General features: G+C 49.6%; 2 protein-coding genes and 1 pseudogene across 3 annotated transcripts; 1 reads left to right on the top strand and 2 right to left on the bottom strand.

The window, feature by feature from the left end:
• Positions 1-292: 292 nt before the first annotated feature.
• Positions 293-6,349, top strand: LOC308531279 (high mobility group protein B2-like; the record flags this gene model as incomplete). Its single annotated transcript, XM_081108225.1, has 2 exons — positions 293-510; positions 5,941-6,349. The coding sequence occupies 2 exons, from the start codon at positions 293-295 to the stop codon at positions 6,347-6,349; spliced, it is 627 nt and encodes a 208-aa protein (XP_080964351.1).
• A 5,395-nt stretch (positions 6,350-11,744) lies between these two features.
• On the bottom strand, positions 11,745-12,689 carry LOC308531127 (serine/threonine-protein phosphatase 2A catalytic subunit beta isoform-like; the record flags this gene model as incomplete). Its single annotated transcript, XM_081107999.1, has 1 exon — positions 11,745-12,689. One exon carries the CDS (start codon positions 12,687-12,689, stop codon positions 11,760-11,762), a length of 930 nt encoding a protein of 309 aa, XP_080964125.1. The 3' UTR covers positions 11,745-11,759.
• A 1,067-nt stretch (positions 12,690-13,756) lies between these two features.
• On the bottom strand, positions 13,757-14,618 carry LOC308531451 (large ribosomal subunit protein uL22-like; annotated as a pseudogene). Its single transcript has 2 exons — positions 14,319-14,618; positions 13,757-13,998 (listed from the first exon to the last, which is right to left on the bottom strand). The product of its transcript is annotated as a large ribosomal subunit protein uL22-like (transcript).
• Between the last annotated feature and the right edge of the window lie 3,863 nt (positions 14,619-18,481).

The following is an 18,481-nucleotide window of genomic DNA, read 5'->3' as shown; positions in this document are numbered from 1 at the left end:
AAACGTACCAAAAGGTTAAACAGGCAAGGGCCAAAGATGAACAATAAAAACAGCATAAACAGAGGTCCGAGAAGGGAGCTAGTCAACTTCTTAGGGATGGCATCAGATCTTTATTTGTGCCCAGACCTCTGGGGCAAGAAATTGTGAGGCCCTTTCCTTTAGCCAAGCTGCTTGTTGGAGAATTCGAGTTGTTCGTTCCTCTACCTCTTTGGAGGTGTTTATGTAGATGCAGCAAGAAGTGTTAATCAGACTCTGAGGAAAACCTAACACCAGGTGGACGCCGTCTGTCATCATGGGCAAAGGAGACCCCAACAAGCCGCGGGGCAAGATGTCCTCATATGCCTTCTTCGTCCAGACCTTCCGGGAGGAGCACAAGAAGAAACACCCCGACTCTTCCGTCAATTTTTCCGAGTTCTCCAAGAAATGTTCCGAGAGATGGAAGACCATGTCTGCAAAGGAAAAGTCAACGTTTGAAGATATGGCGAAGAATGACAAAGCTCGCTATGACCGGTGAAAGGACAGAGCAGGACTGATGGCTGTGTCCTTAACCCCTCTTTCCAAGAAAAAGCCGCAGGGTGTATCAGTTACTCAGCCTGCCCTTATCTCGGCCAATGGGAAAGCGGGGGAAACTAGCCCAAAGCCAAAAGTATGCTGGCCACCCCCCCTGTCTTTGTGTAACCAGACCCTAGCGGCACCCTGCCTGAACCCCCGACCCCAAGCCCTATAAATTCTTTGTTCTCTTGGGATTCGGGGCTCTCTCTTGCATCCAGTAATGGAGGCAAGGGGGGACCAAGCGAGCTTGTATAAGAGACCCTCTGCTTTTGCATCGGACTGGCTCCCTGGCGTGGTTTCTTGGGGATCTTGAATTCTGGGCATAACATTTTGGGGGCTCGTCCGGGATCCCCACCACCAGCGATGGGACCCCCAGTCCGGAGGGCCTGACTGACCGCGGTAGGTCTTATTTGTTGTCTTGTTTTGTTTATGTCGTGTGTTTTGTGTATCTATCCGGTGTGAGCTCACTTCTGAAGTCTGTAAATGCCTGTAAATGCCTGTAATAATGATCTGAGTGGATGCACGGGATCAACAGGTGGGAGGAGCCGAGGGACGCCTCGCTCCTCCATCTGAAGGGGTATAGCTTTGCTTCCGCGGAGTCGGAAGGTCTGTAGGAATCCCCTTAATCTGAGACAGGCAAGGAGGAGTCGGGGGGCGCCCAGATCCTCCATCTGAAGAGGGGAAATTTTGCTTCCGCGGAGTCGGAAGGTCTGTAGGAGCCCCTCAATCTGAGAAAAGGCAGGTCGCTCCTGCTGGTTGGCGCGCAGCCAACGTCTGTACTTTTTTGGGCCCTTTGGTTGTTTGTGTTTCCGTTTTGTTTTGTGGACTTGCTGGATTAATAATTTCGGGGAGATTGGGGGAGGCTTTAGAGCTCCCTCAGGAATGGGGAAGTTGTTAGGAATTGAATGGATTGTTTAAACTCTGAATGAATGTCTGGTGAAAGTGTATGAATGTGGAGGGAGGGGGACTGCTCTCACCCCTCCTTTGTGTGGCGGTCGGGCGGCCGCCTGAGTGAGGGTCTGTGGAAACAGGTCACCCCCTCCCCAAGTATTCTAAAATTAAAATCCTTCTTGTAATTGAAAAGCGTTTACAAATTTATAAATGCATCCAGGATTTCTGTGCACATGTAAAGGGAAAAGGCCAGTTTAAAAACGAGTGCGCATAGTTTTGAGCTGGACTTGACCTTTTGCTGTGTACAGAATAAAAACCGGGGATGTTTTGGTCTTAAAAATGGCGAAGTTGAACCTAAGAAAGAAATACAGGCTGGTTTCTCAAGGCCATTTAAAGTAGCTTTTGAAATTTCCCGCCCTGAGGCAAGTACCACCAGGAAGTTGATGGTCAAGTTTGCATGTGAATATGGTTTTGTTTCTTGACTTCCCCAACAGGAAAATTGTGACCATCTTAGCAGCTATGCCAGGCTTATTGGCTGGAAACTTAAAGCTTTTAAGTGCAAATCATCTAAAAGCATTGAAATTTATAATACTGAAATGTTGATCTAAATATGCCTAATATGAGGTCTAAATGATAGAAGTTAATCTGTTAATTGAAAATGCCTTTGCTTATTAATCTGATTGAGAAGAGAGGATTGATTTTGTGACCTCAACTGAAGATTTTTAATACAAAAACCAGTTTAAACTTAATATTCTTTAAGATAATTATAAAGGGTATAAACAGCTAATGAGATTTCTGTTTGTCTACAATATAATGTTGGCCATCTATCTTTTAGGAATTTTGGTTTCCTCTTCCCTTGTTTATTGTGAGAATAAGGAAATCATCTTTTCTGTCAGAGAACAGTTTAGACAGCCGCCACTTTGAGCTGCCTGACTTGGCAGCCGCCATGTTGGCCGCATGGCCTGCCGCGCCCCTGGGGGCCGCCATCTTGGAACAGCCCCGCCCTCTGACTTGGCCAATCACAAGGGGGCTGTCTGCTCACTGGGGCAGGATGGAATTTCAGGGGTGGAGTTTTAAGGCGGAGTTTTACCGTGGAAATGCGGATGGGGCAAAAAGTGTGCTAGCCTCGCGGATTTATTTAATACTTAATAAATTAGCAATCACGGTCTTAATATAATTTCAGTGGTATGATAGACCAATGTTTTGAGCAGTTGGCTTTATAAGGGCCGACAATAGAGCTCATATTTCTTAAAAGGCTTGTAGATAGATACATTTTTAAAAGATATCTAAAATTCTCAGTAGAACCACAGTATACATATATCATACACACATTAATAGTAATTGATTCCATGGTCAAGACTAGATCCTATTATGTTGAGAACTGTTTTTAAGTGTTGAAAATGTTTTCCTAAGTTTTACCTAGGTTACCCAAGAAAGATTTTTCTTTTTTCTGTGTCCCTTAAAATGTATTGCTAATCACCTAAGAATTAAGGCTAAGAGTTCTAGCTACCTGGAAAGCATGGCCTTGGTGTGATAAAAAAAAAAAAAAAAGAAAGAAATGTTAAGTGAAACGTCAGAGGATCCAATGTGTTTAATCCTCTTGAAGGACATTGAATGGCTTCTAGATGGTATTCACCATCTGGGACTTCCGGAGGGAAGTCGAAACTCAGACTAGCTAAGGGTTCGAATCTAGCCTATCTTTTAGAAAGATAGGAAAAGAAGCATTCCTAGGCAGTTTTCTACCGCCTCTGTTCAGGGACTTGTTCTGTATCTTGACACAACTGAAACTGATTTGTTGGTATTTTGTGGTATAAATGTGGCATGCACCTCAAAGTTCTTAATGGGAAATGTATCTAGTTATCGTGTCTATTTAGTCTTGATTTCCTTGTTCAATATGAGTACCATTTCTATCTGGATGAGACATAGGTCAAGAATCCCATCCTGGGACGTGGGAAAGGGAGGCCCCCACATCTGTTCCTGTCAGCTCCCCATCAGGGGACTTGGGCGGTGTTCCTGTTACCTGCTCAAGATCCCAAGACTGTATTTGTTTATGTAAGTGTGGAAATATATTCTGTGCTAGGTTGGGATTTTGGAATTCTGGGGTAGATTTAAAAGATATTTGTGACTTTTCTAGTCTGATTGGGACATTTAAGGGTGGGGCTCACAGTTCCTCAGGGCAGAGATTCCATGGGCCCTTCCCCCTGCCTGTGCTGAATTAAATAATACAGGCCAGTGTCATTTAGCTTGCTGGTTAAAGGAAAACATGGACCTTAGAATCTGTAAAGGTGGGCGGGAATGAAGCTGGTCAAATGTACCCACTTCTAGTGCACTCCCTTGAAAGAGGCCTGGTTGCTGCTCTGCCACAAAGGGAACTGGTAGAAAGACAAAAAGCAGAGTGTTGTAACTGATAAACAGGGTTATCTAGAAGCCATCAGGACTTTGAAGTTCTCCAAGAGAGGAGGAATCTGACTCAGAGACTGGAGAGGATTGGGCGGTTTTTCTTTAACTATCTCTTTCCTTGAGAGGGCTCCAGAGGGCGCACGAGGACATTTGGCCGCGCCTCCGCGCCATCTATGAGACCAGCCCAACCCCAACTCCTCATCAGCACAGACCAGGGGATTGGGTCTACGTCGGAAGGCACTGCTGGGCGACCCTAGAGCCACATTGGAAGGGTCCCTACACCGTGGTGCTGAAGACCCCCACCGCTCTCAAGGTAGACGGCATCACGACCTGGGTCCATCCGGAAAGACTTCATCACCAAATGGAGCATCGATTGATCAAGATCAACGCAACCCGCTCAAGCTCAAGCTGCAGAGTGCTTGACCTGCCTGATGCCGGTAACATGACTCGCGATCGCTCCTGTCACCAGGAGCCCCAATACACTTAGATAATGCCTGCATCTTCATGGACATGGCTCCAAAGAGACAAGGACCATTTATAGGATCACATGTTTAGTGGTAGATTTGGCTACCTGAAGCGGCCATGATGCCAATATTATGTTTCATTGTATTGTATTGTATTTGATTCTTTTGCAGGTTTGAATGTATGTTGGCTGTCCTGGAAGGGAGCTGTGTGGGGTGACCCCCAAAAGTAAAGGGTGTCTAGCTGCCAAGAGGACAAGTGCCCAACTGGGCAGGGAAGGGTGCCCATCAGGTTTTGGTCTCTGTTGAGAGACAGCTAACAGTTGACAGCCTGTAATACTGTCTTGCAGGCCTGAGTCACCATGCCCATGTCAGGGGTAGTAAAGCTGGAAAAAGCCTGTTTAGACTAGAAAGTCTGAGGCATGGACCAACAATTACTGTTTTGTTTTAAATCCATGAAAAGAAATTAGCAAGGAAAGTCAGAAAATCTTAGAGTAAATCAGTATGTTTTTCTCCTTATGTAATTCCTCCGAAATCTGGCAATGCTAAGTAAGTACGTTTCTTTGCATAGATTCAGTGAGACTGGTTTCTAATAGTGGTTTTATTAACAGAAAACTTTGACTGGAGTATCATGTTTTGAAGAGCCCTATCTGAGCTCTAAAGACTTGAAGCCACTAAGAATGCCACGAAGAAAGCCTGGTATCCTGCCTGGGAGCCCTGAAGATGGCTGGCGCTGGAGCGTCAGGCCCATGCCCTACCATCACTGGCGGTTGGTAAGAGTAGAAGGGGAGCAGTAAAGATGCCTCTGCATCCCTGCAGAACCCCCACACACTCTGGGCCGCAACGAGTAGGAGGGCTACTGAGATGGGCCTTAAAGCCTGGAGCGTGGGCTCAGGTGGAGTTGCTACAGGTGAGGGATTCACCTAACTCAGCAGATACTGCAGGCAGGCCTGATGGCAGCTGGATGGCTTGGCTTCCTGGCCCTACGGGGCACATTAAGGTTCAACCATGAAATTCCAGCAAAGGTAGTCAGTTACCATTCTTGTTGTGTTTATGCAAACATCAGGACAGTAAATAAATTAATCTTGATTTGGCTTTTTAATAGCCATGGAGGAATTTTAAGAAGAAAAATCCTATTTCAATAGAAGTTGTTAAAGCTAAAATGATTTCTTTCCCTTCCACCGGACCATTTGTTAGCAACGGTGAAATAGAAATGCAGTCCGTCTCATGATTGAGCCGGAAGTTCCAAGACAAGGGGGGAATGAAAGGACAGAGCAGGACTGATGGCTGTGTCCTTAACCCCTCTTTCCAAGAAAAAGCCGCAGGGTGTATCAGTTACTCAGCCTGCCCTTATCTCGGCCAATGGGAAAGCGGGGGAAACTAGCCCAAAGCCAAAAGTATGCTGGCCACCCCCCCTGTCTTTGTGTAACCAGACCCTAGCGGCACCCTGCCTGAACCCCCGACCCCAAGCCCTATAAATTCTTTGTTCTCTTGGGATTCGGGGCTCTCTCTTGCATCCAGTAATGGAGGCAAGGGGGGGACCAAGCGAGCTTGTATAAGAGACCCTCTGCTTTTGCATCGGACTGGCTCCCTGGCGTGGTTTCTTGGGGATCTTGAATTCTGGGCATAACAACCGGGAGATGAAAAATTATGTTTCCCCCAAAGGTGACAAGATCGGGAAGAAAAAAGATCCCAATGCTCCTAAAAGGCCTCCATCTGCCTTCTTCCTGTTTTGCTCTGAACATCACCCAAAGATCAAAAGTGAACACCCTGGTCTATCCATTGGGGATACTGCAAAAAAATTGGGTGAAATGTGGTCTGAACAATCAGCCAAAGATAAGCAACCATATGAACAAAAAGCAGCTAAGCTAAAGGAGAAATATGAAAAGGATATTGCTGCATACCGTGCCAAGGGCAAAAGTGAAGTGGGAAAGAAGGGCCCTGGCAGGCCAACTGGCTCAAAGAAGAAAAACGAACCACAAGATGAGGAGGAGGAGGAAGAGGAAGATGATGGTGATAAAGAAGAGGATGAAGATGAAGAATAAAGGCTGTCCTGTAATGATGTGTGCGGGGTATGTGTGTGTGCACTCAGGCAATTGTTTTGCTAAGAATGTGAATTCAAGTGCAGCTCAATATTAGCTTCAGTATAAAAACTGTACGGATTTTTGTATAGCTGATAAGATTCTTTGTAGAGAAAATACTTTTATAAAAAAATGCAGGTTGTAGCTTTTTGAGGGGCTACTACATACAGTTAGATTTTAAGGCTTCTGATGTAAAATGTTTCAAAATATTTAATGGTTTCTTTAATTTCTTGTGTATAGTAGCACAGCAAACTCATAGGAATTAGTATCAATAGTGAATTTTGGGTTTTCTAGACTGTTGCATTTGTGTGTTTTTTTAAATTTTGTAATAAAATTATGTATATTAAAAAAAAAAGAAGTGTTAATCATGGTACGGACTCTGCCCTGTTCAGCTAGTAGATAATTGAGGGCTTCTCTGTGAGTAAGGACCACGTGTGCTAAAGAATCTATAGACTTCTGGATGTCCCTCAAATTCTGGCCAGCATCCTCAGAGACTTGAGAAGTGGTTCTGGTTACGTTGGTGACTGTGACTGCATTATAAGTGACTACGACTGTCAATCTGACAATAGCAGTCACTAGAGCCATTACTCCTAGAACCATGAGAGTCATAGGCGTCTGTACATGTTGGATTAGGCCACCTGATGTGTGGGGAGAGAATTGTTGCTGAATGATGGAATTATTGAGGACTTTGGTGGTGGTCTGATTCAGCCTAAGCTGTCCTATAGTACAAGATCCAGCACATTTTACTCTGAGAGGGATATGGGAGGTTATCTGACCCTGAATTTGGCTGCTAATAACACACCCAGCAGCCAGGGATTTGGGGAGCCAGTATGGCTGAGAAATTCATTAGGACATTAGACTCCCAGTCCCCTGCTATACCAGGGATACAGAAAAGGGCTATAAGTAGGAGCATCTTATGGTGTTTCTGTGACCCAGCAAGGGCAGAAAATGTCTCCTCCAGGTACCAGCCTAGGATTCTGGTGACACTCATGAAAAGACAGAATCAGAATTATTAGAAAAATGAAAACAATGATTATCCAGTAATACCAGAGCATGTTACTTATCTGGCACTTGTTGACTCTCTAGGATTCTTTAGAAAGAGAAGTTTCAGGTCCTCCAGAGGCTCACGCAAGCAGGAGTCCAATGATTAGTTGATGGCACTACAGCTTTGTTCTCCTCCTGTGCTGGCATTTAAGGCTTATTCGAGACAGATGGACTTAGGAGTTGATGCTGCTGACCTGCTGGGAGGCATAAAGCTGGGACCTGTAAAAGGGCCCTCTTCAGTTTAAAAGCTTGCTCAGTCTCAGGCTCCCAAACTAAAGGTCCTTTTGGGCCTTCTTGGTTAGCTGGTAAAGAGAAAGTATTGTTTCTCCATAGCTGACAATGAGGTGAATGGGAGTCACCGCTTCCTTTACTAGTCACAAGTCCTGAACTAGTCTTCATTTCCTATTAGGTTCTTCTACCCCTGAGATAGGAGTATTGTAAGGACTATAACATGGTTTCAATAAACCTTGGGCTTCTATAATAGATTACCTATGTACACTAATAAAATACAAAGATGCTAATTGACTGTACCTTTGCTATGCCCAAGCCACGCCCATCAGCCAATCAGAGTGACTATATGCAAATTAACCCAACCAAGATGGCGGCCAGCAGCCACGGAGCTGGAGCAAGCAGGAGGCTTGGTTGCCTGGGCAATGGAGGAAGCCAAGCTTCCTGCCTGCCCTGAGCCGGCTGTGGCCTCTGCTCATGGCAACAAAGTTTCAACTATAGAAGCTAAATAAATCCCAGATACCTGCTTCCAGCCAGCCTCCACTAAGAGCTTGGGTGGCTGAGGGCTGTGGCCAGCCTGCAAACAGCCATCAGCCCCTCACCCAGACTGGCCAGGCACGCCAGGGGGGACCACCATCCTGAAGGAGCTATGGCCAGCCTGCAAGCAGCCATCAGCCCCTCTCACAGAATGGCCACACTCTCATGGGGTGAGGGTCCCTGCTACGGGGCTTAGCCAGCCTGAAAACGGCCCTCAGCCCCTCACACAGACTGGACAGGCACCCCGGCACCCCAGGGGGGACCCCTACCCTGAAGGGGCTGTGGCCAGCCTGCAAACAGCCATCAGCCCCTCACCTAGGTTGGCCAGGCACGCCTATATAATAAAAGGGTAATATGCAAATTGACCCTAACAGCAGAATGACTGGGAATGACTGGTCACTATGACACACACTGACCACCAGGGGGCAGATGCTCAATGCAGGAGCTGCCCCCTGGTGGTCAGTGCACTCCCACAGGGGGAGCTCTGCTCAGCCACAAGCCAGGCTGACGGCTGCCAGCACAGTGGTGGTGGTGGGAGCCTCTCCCACCTCCTCAGCAACGCTAAGGATATCCAACTGCAGCTTAGGCCTGCTCCCCACTGGCAAGTGGACATCCCCTGAGGGCACCCGGGCTGCCAGAGGGATGTCTGACTGACAGCTTAAGCCCAATCCCCCAGGGAGTGGGCCTAAGCCAACAGGTGGTCATCCCCCGAAGGGTCCCAGACTGCAAGAGGGCACAAGCCAGGCTGAGGGACTCCCCTTCCCCCGCTGCTGAGTGCACAAATTTTTTTGCACCTGGCCTCTAGTTATATATAATCTTGAGTCCTTCTCGAGCCTCAGGCTTGAGAGGATATTGCCACTGATATGGATATGAGGCTTTCTGCATGATCAGGAAAGCATGAGAAAGGAACAACTCACCCACTTGTACCCTAAATGCTTCTATAAAAATATCTCTTTATTGGCTTCCCAGACATGCTTGTAACAGCTACAGCCACTGAGGATAAATTACCAGGGGCTGAGAGGAGTACAGAGAAAGTGGCTCCAGTATTGAGGAGGAAATTTATTTCCTTGCTCTCAACAGTCAGGCTTACCTGGGGCTCCTGGGTGGAAATGACAGTCCTCTGAGGAGCCAGGTTGGGAGACCCTGGGCCTCATCAGTCTTGTTGGGCCAGCTGGGTTGCCAGCCTTGTCCCAGGGGACCCCGTCTCTGGGGGCAGTCTGACTTCCAGTGGTTTCCTTGACAGACAGAACAGGGCTGGGGAGGGGGAGCCACCACGCCCCTTGGGGCACCTCCAGCGTATAAGTCCAACCTGTCTACCGTTGTAGCAGGTGACTGGGGCTGACCCCCTACCTCCGGGTCCTGACTGGGGGCTATTGGTAGCCTCCTGGAGCATGCCTACTACGGTCTTCTTTATTTCTGCGGCCTGGGCCTGGCCTCTCTTGTTTCTCCTCTTTTCCTCCTCCTGGTCTTTACTATAGAACACAGAGGTGATAGCTTCCAGGAGATTCTCTAAGGTATTCTTGTACCAATAGGCAATTTTTGTAACCTTCTCCTGATGTCTTGTGCTGTCTGAGTGATGAATTTGTCCTTTAAAATGAACTGTCCCAATTCTGTATTCTGTTATATTGGTGTGCTTAACCAATGCCTCCCTGAGCTTCTCTAAAAAACCTGAGGGGTTTTCGTTAGTCCCTTGCTTAATGGTGGTTAGCTCAGAGTAATTAACAGGCTTTGTTTTACTAGTCTGAGGCCTTCTATAATACAGAACTAGCAGTGATTGATCTTCCACCTCTGGTGTCAGAATTCCATTGAGGGTCTAGAGGAGGGACTGCCTCCTGTCCTATTAAGAACTTCCTACTCCTTCCCTCAGAGTCCTCTATTTCCCCAGCAAAAGTAATAAAATATTCATTCCCAAATTCTCTTGCTTTTTCTAATACAGCTTCCTTCTCAGTGGCTGAGAAGGTCAGGTTTAATATGAGCATGACATCTCTATATGAGAGATCAAACATTTGAATGAGGCTTTGGAAGACCTCAATATATTTGTCAGGGTCTTCCAGAACTTTCCTAAATTAATTTTAATTTGTCTCATGTCCTGGAATGAGAAGGAAGGGGATCTGTACTAAAGTAGGACCAGACCCTCCATCTGCCTTGGGGCAAGTTAAGATCAGCCCAGCCCTGGGTACAAAAGTAAATAGGGCACTTTTTCTTCATTGGTTGTGGGTCAAAATTGTTCCAATTCTTAAGGAAGCATCCTAGGGGGCAGTCTCTATGTAGTGTGGACGACATGCTTCCCATCTGTACGAAACACCTGAAAGGACGTCCAGCATCCTCTGTAAAGACATGTGAAAGGACGTCCAGCATCCTTTGTGACTCTCCCTTGCCGGTGGGGGCATCCTCCCTCCTAGCCAAGGATGCCTTTGTGACTCTGCCTTGCTGGTGGGGTGTCCCCCTTCCTAGCCAAGGGTGCAGGGAGCTCTCACTCACAAGCCAGGAATGAGAGGTTGGTTGCCTTATGCATATGCAGATAAGGATGTCTGGTGGCCTTAACCATACTTACCACGACAGTAATGACCTCGACCCCATGTTCACTCTCTGTGGGGTGCCCAACCATAGGAACATTTCTCTACCGCTCTCTGGCTTTCCCCTTGTCTTCTGTGAATGGGTGTCTTCCTCTCCCTTTAGGCTGTGGCGCCTTTAGTTCTTTGTGAATGTATGCCCTTTGGCAGCCCCCAGCCCCCCAGCTTTGCAGTTCTCCCCCATGGACCCTCCTTTATTTCTAAACTCTCTAAACCTGCCTATTTTACCCCTAAAAACTCCTTTCAACACCTAGGAGTCTCATTCTCTAGGGCTTCTTTGTGCAATCTCACTCTCCAGGAAAGGTAAATACCTGCTTCTGTAGAATGGCTGAATCTCTGCATAGTTGAATATTTATCTTTTGTTTGTTTGTTTAAAATGAAAAGTTTATTTGCTCAGAACACCAAATAGGATGCAAGCAATGTCATGACAAATATACAGAAATATGCAGACCAACATAGAACAGTAATTCTGTTTAAATGAAGGGGAAATCTCTTTCAATGTTATGACAACATACTCCCAAAAAGAATCTTTTCTTCAGTTAATTATACATTTCAATAAAATAAAGGGTAATGGATTAAGAGGAAGTTAGCTTGTGAATTTTTCTTAGAAATAAGACTCCAACTCTATTAATCCATGCCAGTTAAACACTATAACTAAAATTTCCAAAGAAGTGCAAAAGGAGATAGAGGGGTTAGTTACGTTTTTTGTTTGAACAGTCCAGAGGAAAATGGTTACTACAAAGACAGCACGCAAACTGTTAAGACTGACTGATCTAGAACTGGACTAAATTTCAGTCAATGCTCGTCATTGTGCTAAATGTTCGTCATTAGTATGGCACAGTTTGGTCCATGATATAGTTTAATGCCAAGATAGATCCCAATTTGTTACAGATACACTTAGATTACTGTTGCTTGTGTGTGTTTTTTTTAAAATATATATTTAAAAAGCCAGGATACTTCCACATACAAAGGCAGGTTTTCCCAGGAGGGACTTACAGGAAGTAGTCTGGGGTGCGCTGGGTGACGTGAGGCTCTCCACGACGAGGTGCTGGGTCAAACTGAAGGAAGGAATATTTTAAAGTGTCATCTAATTCCATGATAGCAGCCTGGTTCCCACAACGATAACAGTAATTGGGTGCACTGAAAATGGTAACCACATTCCGATCATGACACCAATTGTATCCCTCCATTACAAGTTGGTGAGCACGAGAAACCAGTGTGAGACCATTGGCATGATTGAATGTTTCAGAAATGTCTTGTCCCAATGTATAGCCAGCACCACGTGGTGAAATGCCCCATCCACCACGATCATCTGGATCTGACCATAACAGATCACACATCGGGCCCTCATGTGGAACTTCTTGTAAACGATCCAGGGCCCTTATATGATCCAGTGTATCAATGGATGGAGAGAGGCCACCATGGAGGCAGAAAATCTGTCCATCCACTAAAGCTGTAAGTGGAAGATAATCAAACAGATCTGTAAAATATTTCCAAACATTGGCATTTCCATACTTTCGCAGGCACTCATCATAAAAGCCATACACTTGGGTAATTTGCCGGCTTTCGTGGTTTCCTCTTAATATTGTAATGCTTTCTGGATACCGCACCTTTAATGCCACAAGAAGAGTGACAGCCTCCACTGAATAGTAACCTCTGTCTACATGGTCGCCCATGAACAGGTAGTTTGTATCTGGTGACTTCCCTCCAATTCTAAAGAGTTCCATAAGATCATGGAACTGCCCGTGCACATCTCCACAGACAGTGACAGGACAACGGACCTCTTGCACATTTGATTCCTTTGTTAAAATTTCCTTCGCCTTTCCGCACAGCGTCCGCACTTGATTCTCGTTCAGCTGTTTACACTCGTTCAGCTGCTCGACCCACTGGTCCAGCTCCTTGGTGGCCGCCTTGTCGTCCATGGCGGCCTGATCCACGGCACCGGCCCCGCCGCCCGCCCCCCTCCCCACCCCCGCCCGCCCCCCCCCACCCCCGCCCACCCCCGGCCCCGGCCCCAGAGCCGCCCGCCCCCCCCACCCCCGCCCACCCCCCTCCCCACCCCCGCCCGCCCCCCTCCCCACCCGCCCCCCCCCACCCCCGCCCACCCCCGGCCCCGGCCCCGGCGCCGCCCGCCCCCCCCACCCCCGCCCGCCCCCCTCCCCACCCGCCCCCCCCCATCCCCGCCCACCCCCGGCCCCGGCCCCGGCGCCGCCCGCCCCCCCCACCCCCGCCCGCCCCCCTCCCCACCCCCGCCCGCCCCCCCCCGACCCCCCCCACCCCCGCCCGCCCCCCTCCCCACCCCCGCCCGCCCCCGCCCACCCCCGGCCCCGGCCCCGCCGCCCGCCCCCCTCCCCACCCCCGCCCGCCCCCCCCCCCCCGACCCCCGCCCACGCCCGGCCCCGGCCCCGCCGCCCGCCCCCCTCCCCACCCCCGCCTGCCCCCGGCCCCGGCGCCGCCCGCCCCCCCCAACGCCCGCCCGCCCCCGCCCCGGCGCCGCCCGCCCCCCCCTACCCCCGCCCACCCCCCTCCCCACCCCCGCCCGCCCCCGGCCCAGCGGGAGAGGAAGGAGCCGGGGAGCGCAGCCAAGGGCCCCGCGCCCCGGCCAAGCCCAGCGGACGCCTCCGGGCGCGCGGCCTCCAAGGGACCCTCAGTCGTCCTCGCCCGCCGGCTGCGCGCCCCGGAGTCGGTGAAGGGCGTGAGGAAGTGGGACCGCGCGGCGCGGGGCTTCGGCGCACCTCCCGCTGGGCCAGGCCGCTCGCCTGCTCCCGCCCGGGGCCTCTCCCGGGTCCCTCCCCGTTCTCTCTGGCCCTTTTGAATATTTATCTTTATAAGAACTACCAAACTCTTTTCCAAAGTGGTGGTTCTAGTTTGCATGAGATTTCCAGTTGCTCCACATCTCTGCAGATAGGGTTCATCTTTAATTCTAGTGGGTGTGTAGTGGTACTTCATTGTGTGTTTTTTCCTACTTTTGCTTTTATTAGTATTTATTTTATGTCAATTTACTCCCGTGCCATAGTTTTTGTGTCTCCAGTTTCTCCTGGGATAACTTTTCTTTCTCTGCAGCCTCCTCTTCTGGTTTAGGAACAATCTGCTCTTTTCCAGTAAAGATCATCTCCATGTGGCAGGGAGAGCTCATGGGTGGGTTAACCTGCCCACGAGCTCTGTGCGTTCTGCGCTGTATCTTGGGAGCTTTGTTCACCTGGATGTGGTCAATGACCAGAGAATGTACATCTAAACCAGCGGTTCTCAACCTGTGGGTCGCGACCCCTTTGGGGTCGAATGACCCTTTCACAGGGGTCGCCTAAGACCATCAGAAAACACATATATAATTACTTATTGTTTTTGTGATTCATCACTATGCTTTAATTATGTTCAATTTGTAACAATGAAAATACATCCTGCATATCAGATATTTACATTATGATTCATAACAGTAGCAAAATTACAGTTATGAAGTAGCAACGAAAATAATTTTATGTTGGGGGGGGTCACCACAACATGAGGAACTGTATTAAAGGGTCGCGGCATTAGGAAGGTTGAGAACCACTGATCTAAACCCTTGAGTTCAGCATTGCTCTCTGCATTTTTAAGCATGTGCAGCAAAAATGGAGCACTGTTTTTGGGCCACTGTTTACTCTGGGCACACCTACCAACTCCACCATTGTAATGACAGGATGGCACACATTGCTTCTGTAAAGTGAGATCTTTCAGATCCGTGGTGACTTTTCGAATATGCATTCCCTGATAGCCTGGGCAGTTTCACGAGTGTTCTTACAGTGAACAGGAAGGTTTGAACCTCTTGATTTGCATGATTTTGTGGGGTTTTCTGGGTCAGGTGAATAGTGAACCATTTTCAGAGGTCACTTCTGGCTGCTTTTGGAAAGAGGAAGAGAGCCATGGTGGTTTTAATTTGTATTTCCCTAGTAACTAATGATGTTGAGCACTGTTTCACACGCTAATTGGCCATTGGTATCCTTCTGTTGTGGTGTGTGCTAAGTCTTTTGGCCATTTAAAAAATTGAGTTCTTTCTGATTTTTCAGAACGCTTCCTCTGGTTACTGTGGGCGGGATGGGCTGTAGGAGGCAAACATGAAAGGAAGGAGAGTGAGGAGGGCTGTTCTTCCACAGAGGCAAGCTTGTCACAGGCTCAGCACATCGCCTGTTTTCTGGAAAAGTCAGCTTTGGCCTTTTCTAACTCTTGGGCTGCTGCCAGGAGAGACTGCAAGATCTCATGGGGAGAGGGGAGATAGCCCTGCTTCCTGGAGGCTGGTACTGTGGGGGTGGGCAGCACCCAGTCTGCTGAGTGTACCTCCATCTCAGTCTCTTTCTTTGCCTGATGGAGTGGAGACCATGAGCAGAGATCTGCCCAGGCGGGCATGCTGTGGTCTGCAACAGTACAGTCAAACTGGTTGCTAATATATTGAGACACTTCTCTTTTGGTTGGTAAAAAGTCTCTACCTGACCTCCCACAGATATCTGTCACCTCCTCAGTCCATTCCCTTGGGACACCTTGGACTTCCCCACATCTCAGCAACTAAAGGGGTGGGGGCCTCAGGACTCTGATCCAGGCCTATAGCCACACCTGTTCTAATTGGATGGTGCCTGCATATGCCAGCCATGAGATTGAATTTTGGGTATAGCCAGACCTGGCTGGAGCTGGGAGGATCAGATCAGAAGGCTGAGGTTGACGCTCAGGCTGAGGGATTGAGGGAGGATTTTCATCAAGGTGGGCCCAGAACTGGAGACTTGAAGTACTATAACAATCTATCTCTAATAATAAAAGCATGATATGCTAATTAAACCAGACAGCCGAACGACATTCTGGACATCCATCTGGATGACCTTCCAGATGACCTTCTGTACGAAGTTGGAGTTGCAAGGGCTAAAGCAAGCCATTGCGGCTGCGAGGGCCGAGCCCCTTGCATGAATTTCATGTATCAGGCCTCTAGTCCTATCTAATAAAAGAGAAACATGCAAATTGACCATAACCCCGACACCCTTCCCATGGGCTAATCAGCAGGATATGCAAATTAACTGCCAACCAAGATGGCGGCCAGCAGCCACGCAGCTGAAGCGAACAGGAGGCTTGCTTGCTCCAGTGACGGAGGAAGCCAACGTTCCCGGCCTGCCGCTGCCAGCCTCTGAGCTGCACTCTAAGCAACTATGTTGCAATTATAGGAGCTAAACAAGCTCCAGAGACCTGCTTTCAACCAGCTTCGGCTTCAGAGTTTAGAGCTGCTGTGATGGCAACAGAGTTTCAATTATAGAAGCCAAATAGACCCAGAAACCTGCTTTCAGCCCTCAGAGCTGGAGCCGGCTCTCAGTTCCAGTGACAGCCATAGAAGGTAAATAAATCCCAGAATAAAAAAAAAAAGAAAAAAAGGAGAGGCTGGGAGCTTAAGTTGCCCTCCAGCCTGAAAACAGCTCTCAGGCCCTCACCCAGACTGGCCAGGCACCCCAGTGGGGACCCCCACCCTGAAGGGGGTGTGACCAGCTGCAAACAGCCTTCAGCCCATCATCCAGGCTGGCCAGGCACTCAAGCGGGACCCCCACCCTGATCCGGGACACTTTCAGGGCAAACCAGCCGGCCCCCACCCATGCACCAGACCTCTATCCTATACTACAGGCAGGGCAGGACAGCAAGAGCTGTCATCCAGGCCTTATGTGCAGCCCTGGGCAGCGGGGCATAAGCCCTGCCCCCAGCCGGGACCCCTGTGTGCCACCTGAGCCCCCAGCCGGGACCCCTGTGCCACCTAAGCCCCGCACTGCTAAGCCCCGCCCCCAGCCAGGACCCTATGACTATTGGAGAGCAGGAAAGTGGCGCTGGGCCCTGGGTCGCTGTGGTGATCCGGTCATTGGTAAGTAGAAAAGTGCAGCCTGTAGGCAGCCCCCAGCTGCGCCTAATCCAGGAGCAGGAAAGCAAGCCCGGCCTGCAGGCAGCCCCCAGCTGCGCCTTCTCCCTGGTCGCCATGAGGATCTGGGAGCAGGAAAGCAAGCCTGGCCTGTGGGCAGCCCCAAACTTTGCCTGCTCCCCAGTCGCCATGGTGATCGGGAGCAGGAAAGCAAGCCTGGCCTGCGGGCAGCCCCAAGCTGGGCCTGATACGGGAGCAGGAAAGCCCGGCCTGCGGGCAGCCCCCAACTGGGCCTGCTCTCCGGTTGCCACGGGGATCCAGGAGCAGGAGAGCAAGCCTGGCCTGCGGGCAGCTCCAAGCTGGGCCTGCTCCCCGGTTGCCATGGAGACCTGGGAGCGGGAAAGCCCGGCCTGCTCCCCGGTCGCCATGGCGATCCGGGAGCAGGAAAGCCTGACTTGCAAGCAGCACCCCCATCTTGGCCATAGCTCAAGTTAGAGTACAACATGCAGTGGAGGCCAGGAGCCTGAGAGATCAACACAGAAGGGCTCCTGCTCCAAGCCTCCATGGTGTGGCTGGGGGCAGGCCCCCAGCAGACACACACACACACACACACACACACACAGTGTCTGCTCTGAGCCTCCAATGTGGCTGGGGGCAGACCCCCAGTGGGGACACACCCCCCCCCCCCCACACACACACGCACGGCAACTGCTTCGAGCCTACGTGGCGCGGTGGCTGGGGGCAGGCCCTAGCAGACAGACACACACACACACACACACACACACACATACACACACACACGGGACACCTGCTCCAAGACTCTGCTGCCAGACTGTGGCCATCAATAGAACATCCACTGAGGGCTCCCGGACTGTGAGAGGGGCAGGCTGGGCTGAGGGAACCCCACCCCCCAGTGCACAAATTTCGTGCACTGGGCCTCTAGTATATATATATATATATATATATATATATATATATATATATATAAGCCTAAGCTACTGTTACGACCGAACATCTGGAATGACGAGAATGACCAGTTGACAAGTTGCTATGAGAGGGAAAGAGAGGGGGAGGTGGGAAGCACATGGTGATGGGGCACCAAAGTGGCATCGGCGTCCGTTCCTTCTGCGCCCGGCCCTCTCCCAACCTTCCTCTCCCAACCTTTGGGCCCTGATTGGCCTGGCCCTGATTGCTGGCCAGGCCTAGAGACCCAACCTGTGCATGAATTTCGTGCACCGGGCTTCTAGTAATGATAATAATTAACATTCATTAAGCATATAGAGTATGCCAGGCAGGTGTTATTCTGATAAACTTCACAAGTCCTCACAATGAACCAGACCATTGCAGCCTTCTGATACCCTTCCTGCACCCCAAAGTTTGTTCCCCATGCCACGCCAGAGGGAGTCAATAAACACTGGCGTTAGATCAGGGTCCTCCTGGCTCAGAGCCTCCTCTGGTCTCTGATTGTCCCTGGCTGACTCTGTTGCAGCCACCTTGAGAGGTCTGAGGTGCCAGCAGGGCCTGCTGGGCCTGTTCTCACCATGTTTACTCCAGACCTGGTGGTGGGGAGGTGGTCCTTTAGTGATAGGATTCAGCCAGGCCTGGGCAATGGCAGCCATTAGCAGTGTTAAACAAAAAGCTTTTCTGAATGAAAGGTTTTGCTGAGCCAAATGCTAGCCAAAAAATGGACCAGGTCCTGGGGCATGCAAACTAAACCACCAGCAGCAGGGTGAGAAGGAGACGACATGTTGGCCATCAGGAATTTTTATACAATGAGTTTGGATTTAAAAAAAAGTTAAGTTGTTTTTAGAGAATTTACATTGGTCACAGGTAAAGAGGTTGGGGGAAGTTGAGGCACAGCTA

This window comes from Myotis nattereri (genome assembly GCF_964212035.1).
Source record: "Myotis nattereri genome assembly, chromosome: 15".
NCBI lineage: Eukaryota > Metazoa > Chordata > Mammalia > Chiroptera > Vespertilionidae > Myotis > Myotis nattereri.
Note: the sequence above shows the minus strand (reverse complement) of the source record. Positions and strands in the feature narration are given on the sequence as shown.